Source organism: Carassius carassius, chromosome 34 (assembly GCF_963082965.1).
Source record: "Carassius carassius chromosome 34, fCarCar2.1, whole genome shotgun sequence".
Classification (NCBI taxonomy): Eukaryota; Metazoa; Chordata; class Actinopteri; order Cypriniformes; family Cyprinidae; genus Carassius; species Carassius carassius.
In genome coordinates this window covers 17,843,501-17,867,006 of record NC_081788.1, presented here as the reverse complement: position 1 = coordinate 17,867,006, position 23,506 = coordinate 17,843,501, and the positions used below count along the sequence as shown (strand labels likewise).

General features: G+C 37.4%; 1 protein-coding gene across 1 annotated transcript; it reads right to left on the bottom strand.

Moving 5' to 3' along the window:
* Positions 1-1,504: 1,504 nt before the first annotated feature.
* LOC132114578 (sortilin-like) lies at positions 1,505-22,727 on the bottom strand. Its single transcript, XM_059522759.1, has 20 exons — positions 22,166-22,727; positions 19,377-19,436; positions 18,404-18,477; positions 18,205-18,307; positions 17,802-17,963; positions 17,276-17,349; positions 15,466-15,512; positions 14,499-14,653; positions 14,274-14,418; positions 13,864-14,019; positions 7,949-8,055; positions 7,754-7,856; positions 6,067-6,238; positions 4,262-4,449; positions 3,974-4,163; positions 3,328-3,444; positions 3,050-3,158; positions 2,415-2,527; positions 2,193-2,313; positions 1,505-1,777 (listed from the first exon to the last, which is right to left on the bottom strand). Exons 1-20 carry the CDS (start codon positions 22,427-22,429, stop codon positions 1,763-1,765), a joined length of 2,475 nt encoding a protein of 824 aa, XP_059378742.1. The 5' UTR covers positions 22,430-22,727; the 3' UTR covers positions 1,505-1,762.
* Between the last annotated feature and the right edge of the window lie 779 nt (positions 22,728-23,506).

The following is a 23,506-nucleotide window of genomic DNA, read 5'->3' as shown; positions in this document are numbered from 1 at the left end:
TAACATCTCTTATAAATAAAATCACTGTCACAATGGAAATCATTTAGCTTTATATTTCATTTGTACTGCATCTGTTATTATTATTATCACCCCAAGCATGGAGAGCAATTAAATTAAGTACAAGTATTATATTAAGTAATTTAGGGGCATAATTGCTCTTATTTTGTTGTATAGGATGTTCACACATATGATTTGTCAACTGATATAATAATACATTTGTCAAAGCTCATGTTATGAACTGTGTTAATTCATTCTGAAATGAGAGTGTTCTGTTGTTTTAGGATAATTGAAGATGAAATCTACATTTCATTGGAAGGCACAAGCTATGCCTCCATGCTAGGCACTTAAATCAAAATATATACTAGGATTTTTATACCTATTAAACACGATTTAACTCATAATCTGAGTCTTTGCAATGGAGATTGTCTTCCTTTGGGAAAATATGAGACTTTTGTTCGGGTAAGTATAAATAAACGATTACGAGAAATTTTGAAAATGCCTGATATTTAGATACACACTTAACAGAAAACTCACTGCATCAGACATCAAACATCTATGAAAACAGGAAGTACCAACGGAAAGGTGCTAAATTGCTCTATTGCATTTGAATAGTCAAAATAAAGTCACATGGTCAGAGACTCCAGACCACTGGAACTGTTATCGCCTGTTAATTTTGCTGCACACACATGAAAATAATTAACACATGCAAAATTATTGCAACTAATTGTTTGTCACACAAACACTTAGACAGGTTTTAGGCATTTCTGTGCGGATAGTAATAAAAAACAAAACAAATGACCTTTTCTGTTTGATAATTTTCCTGCTTTTAAAACAAGAACTAAGAAACAGCACAAATGTTGAAAGCTACGAAATTTGATTTGGGGAAAGTGGGCATTGTACACATACTACTACTGTTTTCTATTTTACATGCATTTGCATCATTTCTTAGCTCATAAAAATATTTATTACAAAATTTTTCCTGACCATTACAGGAATTAAGTGTGACAGTACATTAAAAATTGGTTGTGTAATATGTAAAAATGATCTCCACGTTCTACAGTTATTTATCCAAATAACAAATTCCTATTTTAGCAAACTCACAGCCTACAACATAGCTAACCAGTTTAAGGTGAACAATGTTCATAAATCCTAAATTAAAGATAATTTCCCTTTTTTTTGCACCTGAATCTATTGCCGTTTCTCAGCATTGTATTGCTATGTTCATTTAATGCACCTGATAACTTACAGCAAATTGGACACTCACAGCAGTTATGATCACATTCTATTGATAAACACAGTCGGGCTTCAGAAGCACAGTATTTAAACATGGGATGCTTGCACATGGGATGCTTGCACAATATCACAATGAGGATAGACAATACCTCTAGTTCTTACATAAGGACATCTGTACATAAAAGAAAGCAAGTATTTTACAAGCACCCCACTGACAGTATCATCAAACAAGAGGTTTGATCCTTAAAATCACGCCCAGAAGACCACAGTGACAAAAGCAAAAATAGAATTTTAAACACTTCTTCACTGCTTTCAGCAGAGTTACATTCACAAGACGCTTGTATCATAGTTACAGCTTCCTATTGGTGGTGAAGCAGTCAGGATCCCTTCCCATTGGTCGAGAAACAAGGAAGTGCATGATGTTAGCTGGTAGATTAAGTCGGAGAAAGTTGACAGCTGGTTTGTGCTTTAGGAGGATAGAGACAGCAGCACTAAGAAAACGTAGCTTCTTCTGCTCACCTAATGCTGTTTACTCAAGTAGATCCTGCCAAACACATTCATTTAGAAAGATAAATACAACTATTTGAAATATGAAAGTAGGTTATGACCATACCTCATTTTAGTGGACATGTCCTGGCCGGGATTTCTCAATTGAATAAAATATTCAAGTTTAGGCCTTTTTTTATACTTGCTGAAGGTAAAAGTAGCTTGACCAATAGCGTGCAGGCATTGTACATATCAACTATCATATGAAATCAACCATTTGTGGCAGTAAGCAATGTAAATACACATACATATCATGTATGAGTGACTGTAGAGAGAATATCAATAGTAAAACAAAGCCCAAAAAAATTATAAATCCTAGCCAGGACAGAAAAAGAGGGTGCATGGTCAGCTTGTAAATAATTAAAACAAATGTTTAGGTGAAATGATTAGTGTGAGACGGTCAGAATCTGTACCTCGTCTGAGTCATCATGGAAATCATTCTTGGGTGCTCCAGCAACATCTGTGTCCAGTGGTTCATCTATGCCATTGGCTTCCACATTATGTTGTAAGACAGAGTATCTGTGTACAAAAAACCTGAAAAATATAGAGAGAGCAAAGCCAAATGCTTATTAAATTTGACATAATTAAATATATTCTATATGAAACACTTTTAAGTATTTGCAGAATAGACTGACCTTCCACCACAGACGTACTTCTTCACAAACAGAACCCCAGACACTACACCGGTCAGCAGGAGGATTATGAGGATTGCAACGATAGGGGCAGTGTGTGAGGAAGATATATCTGTCTGTGGGTTACAGAGATACAAGTTAAATACAGGTAAATCAGTGTAAACTCATCTGTTTACCAAATGCATCTTATATTGAACAATTCATCAAGTTTCACTTTTTCAAATTTGTTTCAACCTCATATTTGTTAATCTGAATCTTCCAGTAAAAACAACTTATTTCCGGTCAAGTATGCCAGACTAAACGCCAACCACTTAGTACACATTGCAACAAGCTCGTATTGTTAGATTAGTATCCTGGCATCCTCGTATCCTCTTTTGAATTCAATGACAGTGAATGAGGGCTGGGGCTGTTAAACTCCAAAAGTACAAAAAGCACCATAAAAGTATTATAAAATTATATTAAAAAGCTATTTTTATTAAATTTAAGGATATTCTTAAAAAATGACATTTTTGGGTGAACTGTTCATTTAACAGTTGTGTATATATACAAATACATATGTTATAAGTGACTGATGTTAAAACACAATTGAACTCCTGTCTGAATGATTAAAATATACAGCAGGTTAAAAGCATTCTCACCAGCAGCTGAGGCTCCAGCAGGTCGCTAACACATCTCTTGCTCAGGTCAATCACCTTTCTTCCTGGTTGTTCCCCTCCTTCACATTTATCACCTGGAATCCTTCGGTAACTATTAAAAAAGAACGACTATGAAACAATCCGCATGTTGCTTCTAGAGCTCTCCTAATGAGTCAGAGACAAGATGACAGAATTAAATAAAAAATCTCAACGGTCTACTGACTAATGCTAGGATAGAGCATCAATCCTCAAGCAACGGAGAACAATAAAGAGGGTATTACCCATGGGTCTGTAGCTGTTCCTTTTTCCCATGGATGCAGATCTCCAAATCGTGGCCTTTGAGATCAGCCTGTTCAATACATTCTGAGCTATTCTCTTTACGGTAATATCCAAAGTCACTAAGGAAGAGGGTAGAGAATATCTGACATTTTTGAAAACTTTGATGTCTTTATTCAGAATTTATAACAATAGGTCTAAACTGATAATCCTTTTAACATGACAAATGACTGTAGATGACTAGGTCATGGCAAATATATCATTTTACATAATATACATACATAAAAAACAACATCGAAATAACATGGTGTTCACTACTAAAACTAAGACGAAAATTACTGATTTAAAAACTAAGTAAAATAAATGTAAAAAGCAAAATTTGTTAAAACAAAGAATAAACAAATAAAAAAATAACAAATTAAAGAATTAACATTAAAAGACAAATCTTTGTTTAATAATAATCGAGACTTCACATTACAGTTAAGTCATCAGATGTGTGTCTGTATGAGATGAGACTAGAAAACTTGCAGATTGTGATATAGAATATGATGCATGTTGATTTGATGATTGCACTGAAAATGCGTCCAAAAGTGTGGTCACAAAATTTCAAACTAAAACTGAATTACTAAAAAAACTTTGGTTCCCACTCACCACAGGAAGTCATCCAGTGTACACTTGCATGGCGTGGGCTTCTTTGTGACTATGTAATCTCTGCCAATCCAACACACTGAGTCCTTTTTCAGACGCTGGAAATGTTCCTTATAACCCAGCATACAACCATCGTCTGGGTCACTGATGTCATCAGAGTGTGCCAGCCACTCAGTGTAATCACTCTTCGTGCCTTGGAAACAGAGAGAAAGATTAGATTGTGCTTAACTGAATTTTGTAAGTGCAACATGCCTTTGATTTTATGTGGTCCAAACAGAACTGGTCACTCACAGTTACGTGTCAGCAGGTCTTTAAAGTCAATGGTGTAAGTTACCCAGTGGCTGATCATAGCATCTTCATAACCCCATAGACTCACATTCACTGAGCGGGCACCAGGCTCTGAGGCCAGCCCTGTGAAAAACATCGGCGTCTGGGTGAACTTATAAACATGCCAGCATTGCCCCTCATCGGTGGAGAACCTGAGAGACACACAAGCAGACAGTTTTACCAGATATATATTGCATATTATTAGCTTGGCATGGAAAACTGACCATATAAAAGCCAATCATAGGAGCAATCATGAAGCAAACCCGGCGGCATCTTAGCTGCATCCATGTTAGCACGTCACATTTGATGTGGTTATTTCACAGTAGGCATACACACAGGTTTAAAGACTCGTTCTCGCCCCCTACAGATTCGGCTAGGTATACATCCGCGCTAAAATATCAAGGTGAAAGTCATCATAGCTCGCCTAGTATAGACCCAGCTCTCAACCCAACTTTAGAGATTAAAGGCGATATTTATTTTTATAGCCCGATAAGAGTCTCACATTAACGAGCACGTTAACGCCGATAACGGCCCACCACTAAATATATGTACAGTACAGACCAAAAGTTTGGACACACCTTCTCATTCAAAGAGTTTTCTTTATTTTCATGACCATGAAAATTGTAGAGTCACACTGAAGGCATCAAGGGCTATTTGACCAAGAAGGAGAGTGATGGGGTGCTGCGCCAGGTGACCTGGCCTCCACAGTCACCGGACCTGAACCCAATCGAGATGGTTTAGGGGTGAGCTGGACCGCAGACAGAAGGCAAAAGGGCCAACAAGTGCTAAGCATCTCTCGGGGAACTCCTTCAAGACTGTTGGAAGACTATTTCAGGTGACTACCTCTTGAAGCTCATCAAGAGAATGCCAAGAGTGTGCAAAGCAGTAGTCAAAGCAAAAGGTGGCTACTTTGAAGAACCTAGAATATGACATATTTTCAGTTGTTTCACACTTTTTTGTTATGTATATAATTCCATACTGCCGGGGCGGCAGTGGCTCAGTGGTTCATGTAGGTTGTCTACAAACCGGAAGGTTGGTGGTTCAATCCCCGGCTCCACCTGACCAAGTGTCGAGGTGTCCTTGAGCAAGACCATATATATTTACCATATATAATTCCACATGTATTAATTCATAGTTTTGATGCCTTCAGTGTGAATCTACAATTTTCATAGTCATGAAAATAAAGAAAACTCTTTGAATGAGAAGGTGTGCCCAAACTTTTGGTCTGTACTGTATGTATGTGTGTGTGTGTGTGTGTGTGTGTGTGTGTATATATATAAAATAAAGAAAACTCTTTGAATGAGAAGGTGTGCCCAAACTTTTGGTCTGTACTGTATGTATGTGTGTGTGTGTGTGTGTGTATATATATAAAATAAAGAAAACTCTTTGAATGAGAAGGTGTGCCCAAACTTTTGGTCTGTACTGTATGTATGTGTGTGTGTGTGTGTGTGTATATATATAAAATAAAGAAAACTCTTTGAATGAGAAGGTGTGCCCAAACTTTTGGTCTGTACTGTATGTATGTATAATATATATATATATATATATATATATATATATATATATATATATATATATATATTATACATACATACAGTACAGACCAAAAGTTTGGGCACACCTTCTCATTCAAAGAGTTTTCTTTATTTTATATATATATACCACACACACACACTCACTCCATCACTTACTCACACACTCACACACAAATATATATATATACATACTAAAATCTGACACCAAAATGACATAGAAGTGAGGATGCTCACTTAATCTCAGAGATGGGTTTGACTACACTGTGCTCCACGGCCACCAGCAGGCCTCCTGAGTCTAGGATGGCGTAATGGTGCGGCCCCTTCAGCGCCTGCAGCCAGGTGTAGCCTCCATCATCAGACACGTACACGTCAGGAGTCAACATTGAGATTGCACCACCTACACTGCCTGAAAAAGGGTGTGGGATAGTTCAAAGTTTCATTATATGAAAGCAGAGATGGCCTGACCTAATAAGCTATATAAGCGGTTGCAAAGGGCCCCATGGCCTATAAAGTTATAGTTTCAGTCACGTGTGTTAATGTCTGAAAATGAAGGAGGAGTATATAAAACTGGTGCAGACTGCAGAGAAGGGGAAAAGAAGGTGACCATGATAAGGGTATGTGATGAATATTGAAAATATATTGTTGAAATGGCTTTTGCTGCATCGTGCTGCAAGTGTTTTGGAGACACGCTGTGCCAGAGAAACAACTGTATGAACATGAACAGTATTGTTGTCTTAGACTCTTCAAAATATGCGAATAATTCATATCAGAATAATTATCAGAATGGTTTCGATTTTTAGAATGCATATATTATCTTATTTTCCATCGACCAGTTTTAAACACTGCGCTGGGCTTTTTTTGTGTAAAAGTCAGGTCAGATTTTCTCATTGATGTGAACAAAGCATTAGACGTGCTGAAAAAAAAATGCAAGTTCACTCTGACAGAAGGTGGCGCTCTAGGAACAGCAGAACCGTTACCATGGTTAACCCTCTACACAAAGCAGTGCAATTTCTGACACCTGCTTGTTTGTCGTGGAGGTCAAAGGCAGTCAAACAGTATTTAAATGTTTTCAAGATAAGGGTCCTGAAGCAGCCATTCAGATGTTTTAATCACTCTGGTGTTTATCAAATAACAACTATTTAAATATACCATATCTTTATACAAACATTTATTTACATTTTTGCATTTTAAAAGTTTTAAATAATTGTTAAAAGTGCTTAAGTAAATATATCTTCATATTTATGTATTGAATTATAAACACTCAGAAGATGATTAAGACAGTTTGGTAGTTTTTGTAAAAAAAAAATACAACAGGGTTATTATAGTTAACTCAAATAACAAAAAATATATAAAAAAATGTTACTTGAAATAAAATAAAAAAATGTTAACTGAAATAAAATACTTATACTGTTTTACTTTAGCTAGTTGACAATGCAACATTTCCCATTTTCATTTAGTTTATCTTGATGTTCTAAAATAACTAACACTTAAACTGAAATAAAATTAAATAACCATAAAGAAAATCAACAATAATACAACTAATATAAACAAAACAAACAAACAATGAAACCACTAAAACATCAAAATGAAAATGAGGGCAGAAAAAAAATCCATATAAAAAACTATAAAAGCACATGAATGATACTAAAATAACATTGCTTTACAATAAAGTGTCAGTGTAAGATGTAAACTATGGGGGTGGTTATGGGGGCCCCTCTTTTGAAAATCTGCTTAGGGCTCCCAAAATATTAGGGCTGGCCCTGTATGAAAGTCATTGTTTTGCAATTCTGTTGCAATTCTATTTTGTTCAAGGCAAGTTATTATTACTGCCAATCAAATTAATACACTAAAATAAAATATTTCAAGTTGTCACAGAACGGAATTGGACTTTAGTCTGTTTCTAATAGTGTGTGTACATTACCATGAGCCAATATAAGTCCCACAGCATTGGGTTCACTCAGAGGGAGCATGGGAACATTCAGCTTCTTGGAGGTGCTGTATGAGGCATGAATATGCAGACTACACTGCAAAGGAGGAAGACAACACATGGTAAGTTAAAAAAAGGAAGTCTTCTCAAGCTGCCAAATTATAACAACTTCCTTAAAATGGTTCTTACCATTTCTGGACCTTTGGCTGTAGAATCGCACTTGCTGTTCTCTGGTTTGTTCAAAGGAACCCATTCTCCACCCTGATCAAATGATATTACAGTCTGTACTGAGCCATCTGTAGCAGAAAAGAGAAATCGAATGAAACATAAAACATTTCAGAATTTGGTCATATGAACTAACTGTTTTTCATTTAATCTATTATTCATTTATGTAATTATATATGCACTACTGTTCAAAGGTTAGGGGTCAGATTTTTTAAAGAAATTAATACTGTCAACCTTTTCTTACAGATAAAATAATACCAAAAATGTTGCCTTTGCTGTATTATTTACAGTACTGTTCTATATTGTACTCTTTGGAGCTTGATTGTTGATGGCACGTCGCTTCAGCAGCGGTGGTTCACTTGCCAAGTGGGTTGCACACATCAGGCTGCACTACCCCTGTTTGTGTAGCAAGCGGCCATCTCCCCTGTGCATTTCAGCTACTTTTGGCATTCACCTTACTAGTCTTACAGTGATGGTGAGGAATTCTTCAAACCTGGCGGCAAGCGGAAGAGCAAGAGGCCCTGAGATGGATGACCCTGAGATGGACGAAGTTGCTCTTCAGGAGATGGTGAACGCACCACTGCTGAAGGGCCATGGAGGGCCGGGCGGAGAATTTTTTATTTTTATTTTTCCCCACCACTGACTTCACGGTCAGTGGTACCCAAAACCTCTGCAAAAAAGCAGTTTCTATCTCTGGGTCCCTCAGATCACACTCAACCTCCTCTCTCTCCAGTGAGCAGCAGTGTGCCGTTCGAGAGTGCTATCAAATGTACCACTCACGTACCCTCTGCTCAAATGCAAGTCACTGTTGCACACACTCTGTTGACGCCTTGGCCGAGTCCCTGCATTTCTCTTCACTGCCCCACTGCGAGTACATCGGTGATTCCATTGGTGCCACTTGTAAGGTATCTGGGAGCCTGGCTAGCGCTGCCCAGTCGGTCTCGTTGCCTCATTTAGATCATCAGACTCAGCTATGTGATTTAGTTTGAGAGAGTAGGGCATTCACATTCTCAACTACCAAAATGACTGGCTCATACTAGCTCAGTCTCAGGATCAGTTGTGCGAACACAGGAACTTGGTGCTCTTACACTTCAGCTGGTTAGGCCTTTAGTCAACTTGGAAAAGAGCAAACTCTCCCCGACACAAAGGACTTCTTTTCACATAATGGAGTTGGATTCGGTCGAACAGACACCTCATGCAGGAACATGCTCACCGGGTCCAAGTCACACCGGCCTGCCCCCAAACCTTCACCCGTGGTCAGACCTTGCATTTCTCTGGGCAGGTGTGCCCCTAAAACAGGTCTCCAAGTATGCTGTGGTTTATACGGATGCCTCTTACATTGGCTGGGGGGCCAGGTGCAATGGACATGCAGTGTGGGGGGTTTGGATGGGCCCTCAACTGCCTAGGGTTGTTAGCAGTAAGCCTTGCCTTGAACAATCTCAGAGGGTGCTTACGAGGCAAGCACGTGCTGGTCTGCACAAACAACACTACGACCATTGCGTACATCAACGACGAGGTGGTCTTCATTCCCGTCACATGCTAAAACTTGCCCTCCACCTTGCCCTACCCCAGGAGGTAGCTAACACCATCACTTCGGCGAGACCACTGTCTAAGAGTTATGCTTAGGCCTTAAAGCGGAACCTGTTCAACAAGTGGAGTTCTTCTCACCAAGAAAACCCCCGGAGATGCCTGATCAGAGTTGTGCTATCCTTTTTAAGGCAGGGGTTGGAGCGAAGGCTGTCTCCCTTCACCCTTAAAGTCTATGTTGCCACTAGTGATGCGCAGCTCATGGACAGCTCTATGAACTGTTTCATCCTGTCAAAAAAAAGTTACTCAAGTTCGTGAATGAAATGAATGAGAGTATACAGGGTCAGTCGGCCAAGCATGCAAATCTCGATCAGCAATCAACAGATACAAAGCGCAGTTATTAGTGCACATACGCTTGTTTTCATATTTGGAATACAGAACATAACTCCACGTTTACTCCCCGATAAAACCTCGTGCTTTGTTAATCTGAACAATTTACTATTTATTTAATGCGATCATGCACACACTTTAATAAAGCCCAATCAGTTTTTGTCACAAGTAAATACGTTTGTTGACTTAAGACATAACGCATAAGACACTCTTTCTCGCCAACTGCTGGCGTATTCGTGTAATATGAACAGAGGTGGGTAGAGTACCCAAAAACTGTACTCAAGTAAAAGTAAAAGTACTTCTAGAAATATTTACTCAAGTAAAAGTAAAAGTACTAGTCTTGAATAGTTACTTGAGTAAGAGTAAAAGAGTATCGGATAAAAAATCTACTCAAGTAGTTAGTTACTAGTTACTTTGGGTCATATATACTGAGCCTATTTTTATTTAGATAAAATGTATGTTATGTGTGTGTGTATAAATGTATATATTTCATCAGCCTTTACTCCAATTTATGTAATTTATTATAAAACCCTGTCTGTTTACTTAAGTAACAGATATAGGTGTCATGCCATAACATATTTTTAATACGACTGACTTTAACTTTCAATGTTAAATTCACATTTAATATAATGTGATATAAATATTGCTACTAATCTTTCATTGTTCAGAAAGAGAGCAAATAACATTTACATTATTAAAGATCATTTTCACTGACAGTCTAGATTTCAATCACTCTCAGAAACTCCCATTAAATCACTGAAACTGTTAACACTGTGAAATCAATATCTTAATTAAAGATTCGTACACACATCTGCACTTTGTTGTTTCTGACGAGAGAATTCGCCAGAAAGAGGTATTCAGTCAGTGAGCGAGTGAAGGAACCCTTATGAAAATTAACCATGGTTTTACTACAAATAAAACCAAAAAACCATGGTTACTATAGTTAAACCATGGTAACCACAAATTAACCATGGTTTTGCTAAATTAACCATAGTTTAACCATGGTATTTGTAGTAAATCTGTGGTTATACAAATGGTAGTCAACACGCCAAAAAAAACATAGTTTTACTATAATAAAACCATGGTTATTTTTCGTAAGGGAAGCACCGGCATTTTAGCGATGACTCATCTGAACACCTCTGATTGGCCAATGCTTTAATAAGCTCAAAAGAATCATGTGTGATTTGTTATAATGCGCAGCGCTGTAAAAACACATCTATCTCTGGCTCAGCGCCAGCAAGCAATCACAGATCTGAATTTAGCAGCTGATGATATTTATTAAATTAATAAAATCCTTATCGGCTATTTTTTGTCTTTTGGAAGCTGCATTCAACTTGACTCCCCTCTGTTATAAGCCACACACGTACAACAAACTAATGTCACAGTGGTATCGTGTACTATAATCGAATGTAGCCCAAGTTATTACCTGTTAAACAGTAGACAGCACACGAGGTGTTCATCTAATAAGGATCTCCATCGCAAGCAAATAATAGCCTTTGCATATTTGCTTTCAATTCAGTGCAGTTCCAGCCACGTTTTCAACGCTGCTGATGCTTTAAACGTTAAAACTCTGAGTGAACCACCTGCGGCAGGGAACTGAACGACTCATTCAAACTGATTCATGAACCAATTCACTCGTTTGCCAATTGGTTTGATCAAGCCTTTGAACAGAATTGACTCAAAAGAATGAATCATTCACGAATGGGCATCGCTCATTGCCCAGAGAAAAGTAGACGGCGCGTTTGGAATAAACTGAAGCATTTATAACATTTATTGCATTAAGATAAAGTAATGAGAGGAGTGTCGCCCACAGTAACGAAGTAAAAGTACAGATTTTCCCCAAATATTTACTCAAGTAAGAGTATAAAGTACCCATCTTTAAATATACTCCGAAAAGTATTAGTTATCCCAAAAAATTACTCAAGTAAATGTAACTATGTAAATGTAACTCGTTACTACCCACCTCTGAATATGAAGAAATGGTCACTGAACGAATCAGTGAATGAATCATTTTGGTGAACAAACTGAAAATCAATGAATCTCTTGAAAAAAATCAAAATTTCCACCAGTAAATTCCATGCAACATAAATGGATTTTTAAAAATTTTGTTTTTAGTGACCCGCCCCAACCCGCCTCGCAATAAAGTGCCAATTTCTTAACCCGCCCCAACCCGATATAGTTGCCACTATTGATACTAATTACAACCATGTTGAAGGGAAGTCGCTAGGGAAGCATGACTTGATCGTCAGGTTCCTTAGGAGAAGGTTAAATCCTTCCTAGCACCCCTCCATACCCTCTTGGTAATCATCTCTAGTCCTTAACGCACTACAGCAGGGCCCATTTGAGCCTTTGCAATCAGTTGAGCTGATGTTTCTATCAATGAAGATTCCACTCCTGCTTGCACTGTCCTCCATCAAGAGGGTAGGGGACCTGCATGCATTTTCAGTCAACAAATCTTGCCTAGAGTTTGGGGCGGCTGACTCCCAGGTAATCCTGAGGCCCCGGCATGGCTATGTGCCCCAGAGGCGGCAGACGCAGCCATAGCTTTGCTTTGTCCCATATGAGCTTTGAGATGGTACATAGACTAGAAACAAAGCTTCAGTACCTCAGGTGCTCCTTGTTCGTTTTGTAGAGCGGCAGAAAGGGGAATGCCATCACTAAGCAGAGGATGGCCCACTGGATAGTGGATGACATCACCCTGGCTTATCAGGCACAGGCTGTGCCCTGCCCGCTCAGGTTGCGAGCCCACTTGACTAGAAGTGTTGCTTCCTCCTGGGCACTGGCCCGTGGTGCCTCGCTGACAGGTATTTGTAGAGCTGTGGGCTGGGCGACCCCCAACACGTTTGCTAGATTCTACAGCCTTCGTGTGGAGCCGGTGTCCTCCTGTGTTCTAACCTCAAATGGTTAGAAGCACTGAGAGGCCCCGATTTAGTGTCAGCTTGCTAAAACCACTCCAGAGAGTCTGTACTGTAGACCCTGTCGAGCTCCTCCAACCCCCTCGGCAGCCAGACAGGGCGGAACATCCAGCGCCAGGCCCTCACCTGATGAATCCTTGAGAACCGGTAGAGGGCTGGGTTCCATATGTAGAGAAGTGAAAACCTGAGTATCCATTGTGCTCACTGCCTAATTATAATAGCGTTGCGATCAGCGGCAGCTGGATGCAGTCATCACATGCCAATGTGCATTGGCTCGTTTAGTTTACACTCAAAGTAGATTGGTCTCTGTAAGGGAGATACCAATTCGTTGGTCACTGATGTGACATGTCCATTCCCTCCTTCAGGGAACGAGGGTTACATACATAACAGAGACGTTACCCAACATGTGAACGCAGTGTGATCTGAATGCAGGGAAATACATGTAACTGAATCGTCGTCATTTAGAAATGAGATCGCATTAATGTATACATCAGGATTGTGATTTTTTTCTAATAATCCTATTGATATTAATAAGAAATATTTCTTGAGCACTAAATCAGCATGTCAGAATGACTTCTGAAGGATCATGTGACACTGAAGACTGGAGTAATGGCTGCTCAAAATTCAACTTTGCCACAGCGTTAATATAGTTTACTAAAATTAAAACCATATAATATAAATATTTTTGTCACTAATGGAACTAATTAAATATTATAAAAAATATAATAGTATCTCAGTGATACAAAAAAAAAGTACATTTAAAAATTTTTTTTTTTTACTATACTACTGTATTTTTAATCACATAAATTCAACCTTAGTGAGCATAAGAGATTTCTTTCAAAAACATTTCAAAATTTTACCAACCACAAACTTTTGAACGGTAGTGTATACCATTTTAAATATGTATATTCAAGGTTAAATTTAGAAAGTAAACAACAAGTTATTATTTTGGAACTGCTTATATCCATATTGATTTAAAGTATACTAAGTGATACAGTCCCCATGGAGCAATCGGATATGCCTGTCTTGTGTAGGATGTAGTCATACCCTCTGCCATTACGCTAGTAGTGAAGACTCCTCTGAGGGAAGTGACGTTTGTGAAGTCTGTCTCGCCCCCAGGGGTCGTATACAGATGGTGTTCTAGAGACTTGGAATACACAGTGCCTCTGTCATCTGATACATAGATGGTGCCAAACCCATTGTCTGGAGAAAAAAAAAAATAAACCACACACAATAGTGTTTCTGTGTCTTTTGACTCTATCAAGTAAGGTCTATCAAGTAGCACAAATCAATTGGATATTGCAATATATCACTGGTTTACCAATAAAAGTTTTCAATACAGTAAGTGATATATTTGTATAGCACCACAGATTATATTTTTATGGTTTATACAATAGGAAATAATACATTGTAAAAACATGTATTATGGTTATGGTAAATAAAAAGCAAACACCCACCTCCTGGTTCGTCCACATGCATGAAGACCATTTCATCATTGGCTGCGAGTATAGAATAAAACTGCTCTTGACCGACAGGAGGAAGTTGTGCCATGTTCCATGTCTCACCTTTGTCTACCGATACATGTATTGCCCGTATCAGGTCCTAAAGAACATGCACAGTTAACACGTCGCATTTAGGGCTTAATATATGGACACAAAAAACTCAGATGGACCCTCAAACACCTCTGATGCTGACGGCATTATGTTTCCTGATCCATTCATAACTGATGCGAACAGGAATCGTCCACCGATCCCAAAAGAGTAGATCCTCTCAGCAACTGTTTTCATATTAACACCAAAGTCAACTGACTTCTTCAGCACCAGCATCCCTCGATCATCTGAAAAAAAAAAAAAATCCAACAGTGAAAAAACATTACCACAGAAATATATGCTTTTATGAGTTGCTGATACCGCATGGGCCACAGTGATAATAACACAAGGTTTGCTGACTAAAATCCATTGTGGGATGCTAAAACCTAAATTCAAAAAGCTTCTAACAACACTTAATCTAAACAATATTAAAGAGCTCTTGAGCAACACCACTCACAGTATGCTGCATCATCCCCTCGGACACTGGTGCAACTTGCAAAAAAAGCACACCAGCTCATTGGCAAAAAAGAAACGTAGAAGTGTGCACTTTCACTCAGCTGGGCTCAAAAATAAAGATAGGCGCTGACAGGTCCAGTGTGAGAGAGTACTGGGACAGTTGACGCGTCTGTCATTACAGTATTGTCACAACGGTCACATTTTTCAAACAAGTACTGGTGTTTATATGTATTTTAAACTAAAACATATGGTTTTCAACCAATTGCGGTTACAAATTTGGATAAAAATCTAACTGGATAACATAGATGAGATTTTTCTTCAAAATCTCAAGAAAGACTTGTGATAAACCTAAGTTGCAGCAATTTATATATTTTTTACACAATTTCTTTTTTTCTCAATGTTTTTACATTATGTGTTTATGAATTGAAAGCTGTAAAATTTCCAGCTATTATTGCAATTAATAAAAATTTACTCAAGTTAGAATAACTCAATTTCAATGCAGTGACTAATGCACAAGGATGTAAAAACTAAATAAACATAAAATTGATATACGCACACTCATGTCACCACACCTGGGATCAACAAATCTATAAATATTACTCACAGCAAGATCCTTTAATGTTGGTGGAGAAGAACAGAGTATCCATTCCCCTGTGGAAAAAGGGAAGAGAGAATTTATCCGTGACATTCAACTCAAGAAACCTCATAAAATAACAGCGGTCAGATCAGTCATTTGTTTGTAGAATAACAAGTACAAACATGCTGCACACTAAAATGTCAAGGAAGGGGTCATAGTTTGTGACAATCACCACACCACTGTATACACCAATTAAAAAACTAAACAATAACAGTAAATATGACAAAAACACAACCAAATTACTAAAACTTGAATTAAAATTAAATGGAAAATACAAAAATAGTAATAGAATTAGTAGAACTAATTAAAAAAAAAAACTTTCTAAAAGTTTCTCAAATTAAAATGTAGGTGGGCCATTCCATGCAATATATTTTCTTATATTGGGTACAATATTAATTGTATATTTTTTTAAGATAGATTATATTATTTAATTTTCGTTTACTACAATGTATTGGTTTGAGCAGCTGTTGCCATTTTACCTTGTTCCTGGTTGCTATGTAAAATCTAAAATTAAAAACGGATTTGTTTTACTTATAATCTTTTCATAGGTTTCTTCTCAGTATCATTTTTCATAAGTATAATTTAGCTGTCTTCAGTATCTTTTTCTATTCTGGTACTCTTTTAATGACTTCATTCTCCAGGAAGTGACACCATTTGAAAACAGCACAAACATCACTTTAGCACCAGATTTGGATGAATTATGAGATGTTTTGTTGTATCACTATAAATTATATCAAGCCCCCTGAAAAATAACAGAAATCTGCATGATAAATGAAAAAAAAATTATTTTCCATTTTCGTTTCAAAATTTTCAATCACTCACTTTAGCGCTTTATTTGCATTCTGTTAATTTTCTTACCATTGTATAAACAATCATGTTATAATTAATAAAACTGATGATGTGTTCAAGCTAAACCGGTCCATTTCTGAAACTTTACACTCATATTGATGCTTCCTTAAATGATGTTATAATTTAAAAATGAATATCTTAATTTAAAAGAAACTGCATAACCGAAATGAATCAGGTTTTTGGTGTGGCTTTTCTGGCTTCTGAAGTCATGTGTGACCTTTGTATCTGCTTTTCATGTTTAGTGCCATACACTGTACAGGCTCAGGCTCTCAAGATAAAATCAGACTGATCTGACCCAATTTACTACTGTCGTTTTGAACCAAACCTTTAAAAAAGGTGGGATACTGTTCTTTTTTATAAACTAGGTTTCCAGGAAGGCTACAGGGACCACTGAGAATGAAACTAACCTAAAATCAGGAATGCTCAGAGGAGGTATACAGTATATAATGACTAAAATGTTCCCAAACAGATCTGGCAGCCTTGGTCAAACATTAAATCCGCAAATGAATAATTAGCCTCACTGAACTTGTCAATACAACTACTTCCCTGTTAAATTCTATAAATAAAAGACTGTTTAATTAACGTAAAAAAACAAAAACAAAACAAAAAAAAACGGAAGAATTGAACTGAAGTTTGATGTAGCAGTTTATCTGGAGCAGGCAAGCTTCCTCAGACATTTGAAAGCTGAGCCGTGTGGAAAAACAGGGTGACTCAGCAGAGAATGTCTCGTGTTGCTGCCATGGTGGCCATATTTGCATGTTTGTGTTTTTGTGTGTCCTGGATGTGCAGCCGTGAAAAGAAAGATCCAGAACACTGGTCAAAACAGAAAACAACATAGGCCCTACTATATAAAGTCACACCACCCTGAACCCCTTCACAAACATAAAACTCATTCCTAAACTGGTTTTAACAAACATAAAAAGCCTACCATTTGACCACACACACCATCTCATGGATTTTCGCCCATGTTGCACCAAAGTCTTTGGAGATCCAGAGATCTCGCTGAAACAACAGCAATAAGTTGATATTATGTGATTTATCATGATATTATGCAGCACTTGAAAGTCATAAAAGAGGAATAAAGCACTATGAATGTATATCTTCTTGTTTTTAATACTTGAGGAGGAAATGATAGCAAATATTTACAATAAGGATATTTAATAGTCTTTAATTTTGTGCTTATCTGAATTAATGTCATTCAGATAAGCACAAAACAAGAACTTTTATCAGTTCAGGAAGCCCAACATGTGTCAATGACAGTTTTGAACTTCACTATGAGATAAACTAAGGACTTAAATGCAATATGTAGTTATAATGCATACTTTCTGGAATAAGTGTACAAATTTACTCAAATTAAATTCTTAAACAGATCAAATGGCTCTTACTAACTTTCCATTCAATGCCAAAAATTTTAATCTATAAGGAAATAGCACAAATGTTTTAAAGGCTCTTACCTTGGCGCTGATGGCGACAAGCACATCTGAGTTTTGAGGGTTGTACAATATCTGCATTAGTGGGTGGAAAGGCAGTTCTGTGTGGATGAAACTCTTGCCAAAATCTCTTGAACGGAAAATTCTGGCACCACTGCCTCCGGAAGCATCTCCCGTGAGGATCACCTAAGGGAAAAAGTATCAGGGCTTTAAGTGCAGTCACAATTGCAATTGCATTGAGTATTGAAACATCAGCAAAGAACAGAAAGTCCAACTGGTCTATTTTTACTGCGATTGACATGCTGCATTTAAGTATCTACATGCCTATTCAGTTTGAGAAACAGCTTTAACATAACAGCTTCCCAGCTCCTGTGAGCTTATGAGAAGTTACTGAAACACTGGACTTCTGACATGTCAGCTGGCCCACCTTGCCAGAGTTTTCCGGACCAATAGCGATCCCATAGTCAGTGCTGATGAAGGTGTTGTTGATAAGTTCTGTGACATCCTCAAAGGACTTTCCATAGTTTTCACTTCACAAAGAGTGGAGGATTGAGAAAGAAATTAAGTAAAAGCTAATACTTCATTGATATTACGAAAACAAAAACACGATTAAAACCAGCACTCACCTCCTGTACAGTTTAGACTGACCGAATCTCAGGAAGACTAGTGGCATCTGAAATGTTGTCAGGGCCAGCACAACCTAAGATTTAGACATGAAGACAGTTATTTACCCGGACACAAATCTTCATAACATTTTATGGGAATCTTCTCATTCTTTCAGCCCAGGATTAAACTGCATAAATTCTAGGAAGCACTGCTACTAACCATTCAAATGATTGGGGTCTGTAATTTTTATGTATTCAATATTTGTTTTTGTTTTTTTACCAAATTTGCACTTTTATTCAGTAAGGATGCAACTGAACAAAAATGACAGCAATGACATTCATTAATTAGAACTTTCTATTGAAAGAATCCCGAAAAAAGCATCAGGATTTCCATAAAAATAAAAAACAGCACAACTGTTTTCAACATGATGATAATAAGATTTTTTTTCCTGAGCAGCAGATCAGCACATCAGAATGATTTCTGAAGGATCATGCGACACTGAGGACTGGGGTAATGATGCTGGAAATTCAGCTTTGCCTTCACAGGAATTAATTACATTTTAAAATATATTAAATCAGAAAACAGTTATATTAATATTATATTAAATCAAAAACAAAATATCTTACAGACTCCAAATGGAAGTGTATGTATTATTTTTATTGCAGTAATGGGCAGAGCAGCCATATGCAGAGTAGAAATAAGGGCTTCTTGACATGGCCTTGAATGTGCACTGGGATATGAGAAAGGTCATACTGGTTATGAGTTTGCATTTGGCCATAATGACAGTTGTGTTTATTTTTCTTTCTGAGCCTTGTGAACAGCCAAAGGTTTTTGCACAGATTATCTACACTGTTTAAATTTAAACCTAAAGCTAAAAAGTCCTCATCTAACCTTTAATGAAACTTTTATCATGGTGGAAGGTTCTTCTGGGCGACTTCATCTTAGGACGGGAAGCATATGATAGTGTGTGTAATTAATCAAAGCAAATCTCACCCCAGTTCCATCTCCCACCCAGGCCAGAGACACAGATCCACTGATATCTGGAAAGGTCCACTGAAATAAACACATTTTATTAATTAAGTGCATCATCCTGGAATTTTTTTAACACATACGGTCACATATAATAAGGGTTTTATTGCATTTCCTAGAAAGCCACAAGATCAGCCTATGCAAAACACATGCTAGCCATAAAACATTCAATTGGAAACCTAGCAACTACACTCACAACGATTAGAGGCGAAACTCAAAATAGTGCCATGAAGACTGGTCTGACAAATAAATTGTGAAACTCAAGATGACATATCAAAATGGTGTTAAATTTTCATCATCTGTTTGGTTTAGATACTGTAAGTGGCTCTCAACTTTTTTGACTCGAAGGCACCCCATTGTAAATATTATTTGAAGATAATATGTCCTCTGGTATTTCTGCTGTAATTATGACGAACTTTTAGAAACTGGGGGTGTTTATATATTAAATTCATTTTAACTTAAACACAATTTGACTTGTGATTCTATAAGATTTCAATAGAATCAATAGTTATGGAGGAGGAAAACAAACAAAAAAATATTTTAAATATATATATATGGTTAAACTACCAAAACCCTTTTTGAAAGTGGGCCCCAGATCTATTGTTTAAAGGAGCTATGTGGAGATTTTTACTTAAAAAAAATCTTTAAGATAGAGTTTTCATTTGTACATGTATGAGCCAACCATGATGTAAAAAAAAGAATGACACCTCGACTGTCCACCACAGTTGCCTCTATCAGCCTGTAGGTTCAATTGTGTGTGGAGGAGTCGGGCCCGAATTGGCGCGAAAATTCATAAAATGTGACGTCATGCGCGTTCTCGTCTACTTGGGCTTACAACCGTATGGCACGCCAGCCATTATAGTAAGCAGCGGCAATAGTGTTTTCAAATGGACTCTGCAGATGGAAAGAAGCGACCAGCCTCCAGCACAATTCAGACACCCACGGACACTCCTCGTAAGTAAAAAGCAAAAAAAAAAGAGTGTGCGCACTGAGAACGAGCATGAGACTGGCTGCAGTTCCTCTAACGGCCACTGGTGTCAGTAACGGTTAGCAATTTCAGAACCTACGCAATGCTCCTTTAAAGCTGAAGTAGGTAACTTTTGTAAAAATGTATTTGTGAAACCTGTCATTATGTCCTGACAGTAGAATATGAGACAGATAATCTGCGAAAAAATCAAGCTCCTCTGGCTCCTCCCAGTGGTCCTATTGCCATTTGCAGAAATTCGACCGCTCCCGTTAAGAAACAACCAATCAGAGCTGCGGTCCTTAACTTTTTTTGTGTTCAAGATTTACAAAATGTATATAATAAGCAGGTACACCATGAATCCATTTTCTGTCCTGAATCACTAGGGTACATCTATAATAAGTGTTTATATTCTGACTATTTTACATTGCTTCGGGGGTACCGCTGCGGAGTAACCCGGTACCTTTGTGATTCTTCATAGACATTAACAGAGAGAAGTAGCTCCGGCTACAATGTCTTCCGCAAGACGCAAGCAGTTGTTTATTAACCGCTAGAGTGTCAAAAGTTACTGACTGCAGCTTTAACTGTCAAAGCAAATGTGAGTCCCATGAAAATCTGACTATTTCTCCTCTCATTTCTCTTGCTGAAACCCACAGTACACCTTGAAAGAATGAAGAAGACGACTAAAATACTTTCACTTTCTTGCCCTGGGCTTCATCTGTGACCCTTTAAATAACAGTTAAATCTTCTAATCCCATCTAGTCTGTGAATAATGAGCAGAGGATGTTTATCTGAGGGTTGGTGAGGTAGAGAGGAGATGATGAAGGTTCACCAAAACTTCAAACACCTCGACTGTTTCAGCTCATCTGACAAGAAGCAATCAAAATGATTTTGGAGAAAAGGAAGTAATTTTACATTGCAATGACTAGCGTCAGTGCTATTCACTGTTCCATTTCATAATATTAACACTTCCTTATATTATAAAGTATATGGTTTATTTACGTGCATTAAAAAGGCCTAACTGGTTGAAAATATAAGATCATTAAACAGGTTGTCATACCAGTTGAGCTGGTTCTACAACTTATGCAAGTCAAACAACACCTATTTGTCAACGAGGAACAATCATCAACGTTTTATTGTTATAAAAACAGAAATTAAAAAGAAAATGTATTCTTATGGCTATGACCGTTACCATAGAAAACCTAAGAATAATACAATCTTATGCTTCTTCATACCACTCAAACAGTACTTTCGTTTTGTAAATGTTCTACTAAAACATAACATTTGAATTATTAATCACATTTGACATTGTTTACATTTCTGTTTATCACAAAAGTACTTTTACAATAAATTTGAATACGTTTGAGCTAAAACAAAATGTGACAAGGGCTGTTTCAAAATCTAGTGAGCTATAAATAAAATTTAAGCATGTATTCTTTAGAAACAGGTTTCAGTCACTAGAACTATTTTACTGTTTCTAGTTATTAGCCCTTATTGTCCTTATTCATTGTATACGGTTACATAAATTACTTAATTTTCAATTGATACCAGTCATCATACTAAAATAAAAAAGATATTAGTCATCTTTGTCTAACTATTAATTAAGTGTTAGCAACATAAAAACATGTTTGGTTTTGAAGTATAAATATTTGAACGGGTTTCCAAAAGAACTCTCGGTTAGAACACACATATGCCGTCAAAAATGGTGTCTAGTAGTTAGGGTTAGGTGAGGATCCCTAGGTTTCGTGACAAAGCCGAGGGGTTACATCAGTGCTTCGAGGAAACTTACGTTGTGCGTATTGCTAGTTAACTTGGTCTCAAATCCATGCAACCCATTACAGGAGTCTGATCCACCATCTGCGCTTCTTTTCTGGATGTGACGGTGGACCCGAGAAGTATCTGCATACGATCCCGTCCCGATCAGACTTCTGGCGGCTACGGGAGACTTCAAATACACCCGGTGTGCGTGATAATATATTGGTTCCTCAAGGAAATCTACACCAAATGCCATGGGCAAGAATAAAAGTGCAATAAAGTATCCTAGGCCTCTCATTTTTCTCCTTCGGTGTATTTACAACACGACTGTGTTGCTGTTTAAGTACGCATTAATTCCTCTGTGTCTCCCTCCTGAGCGGCTGCTGACGGTATCAACAAAAACAGACTGTGACAGCGAAAGGTCCCTACTGCTCATGTTATTACTGTGCTGCCTCCTAAGAGCACATCAACGCCCTTTTTATTTGCTCTAGACAATTTCCAAGATTGCAACAAAACAAAAACTCAGACAAACCGATTTGCTCTAAAAGATTGTATCCTGATATCGTGTTAAATACTTCCACACACACACAAAAAAAATTGAATAAATAAATAAATAAATAAATGATGAAAAGAATGCACCTTGCACAGAGTCTGCACCTGACTGGCTGCAACGACTGGTGCGATTTTCTGATTGGTCCGTGGCTGCACATACAGTTTCTGTGAGCCCGTGCGGTCAAGTTAGTTTGACACGTCACATTTCAGAGGACAGTAACATGTTTGTTTAAACCTTTTTATACAGTCTATGGTTTAAACACAAATCTTACGTTTCATACGTAAAATTATTCTCGATTAAATATCAATATAACGGCTATATATTCATAATGTCAGTGTCCTTTAGACCTATATAATATGCAAAAGGTAAACTGTAAAGATATTGTAAGATATGCAATTCTTTTTGTTAGATTATTCGAATAACCTTTTTATTGACTATATATACAGTTCTCAGACTATGTGACCAAATCCATGCATGCATGATCCTCCAATACACTCATCCTGTCTCTTCTGTTAGCAAGTAACATTTTGCTATTCGTTAAATAAGCAAAGTATGGACATCATTGCTTCTGTTTAATCAGCCCAATGTGACTGCAGTAATGCCTTTTTAATTTTGCAGTGCACTATAAAATTCTGAATGGGTGGAAAAACCTGACATACAAGTAAAGATGGTGTGACCTGAATTCCTCAGTAGTGACTGTATAAGGTCCATTGAGAGCTAGGAACTTTTCAAAGGTGAGATGAAAGAACCCTCCATTGTCAGACTGTTCTTTTTCACCAGTTGTGAATTTTAGGTCAACTGACACCCGTTTATTCATCAACA

Coding starts and splice junctions, on each gene's coding strand:
- LOC132114578 (XM_059522759.1), bottom strand. CDS start 22,429: ATGAGAGGCCTAGGATACTTTATTGCACTTTTATTCTTGCCCATGGCA. Junction 18,308..18,403: donor CAGTCTAAACTGTACAGGAG/GTGAGTGCTGGT, acceptor CTCTTTGTGAAG/TGAAAACTATGGAAAGTCCT. Junction 15,513..17,275: donor ATGGTGTGTGTGGTCAAATG/GTAGGCTTTTTA, acceptor CTTTTTCCACAG/GGGAATGGATACTCTGTTCT.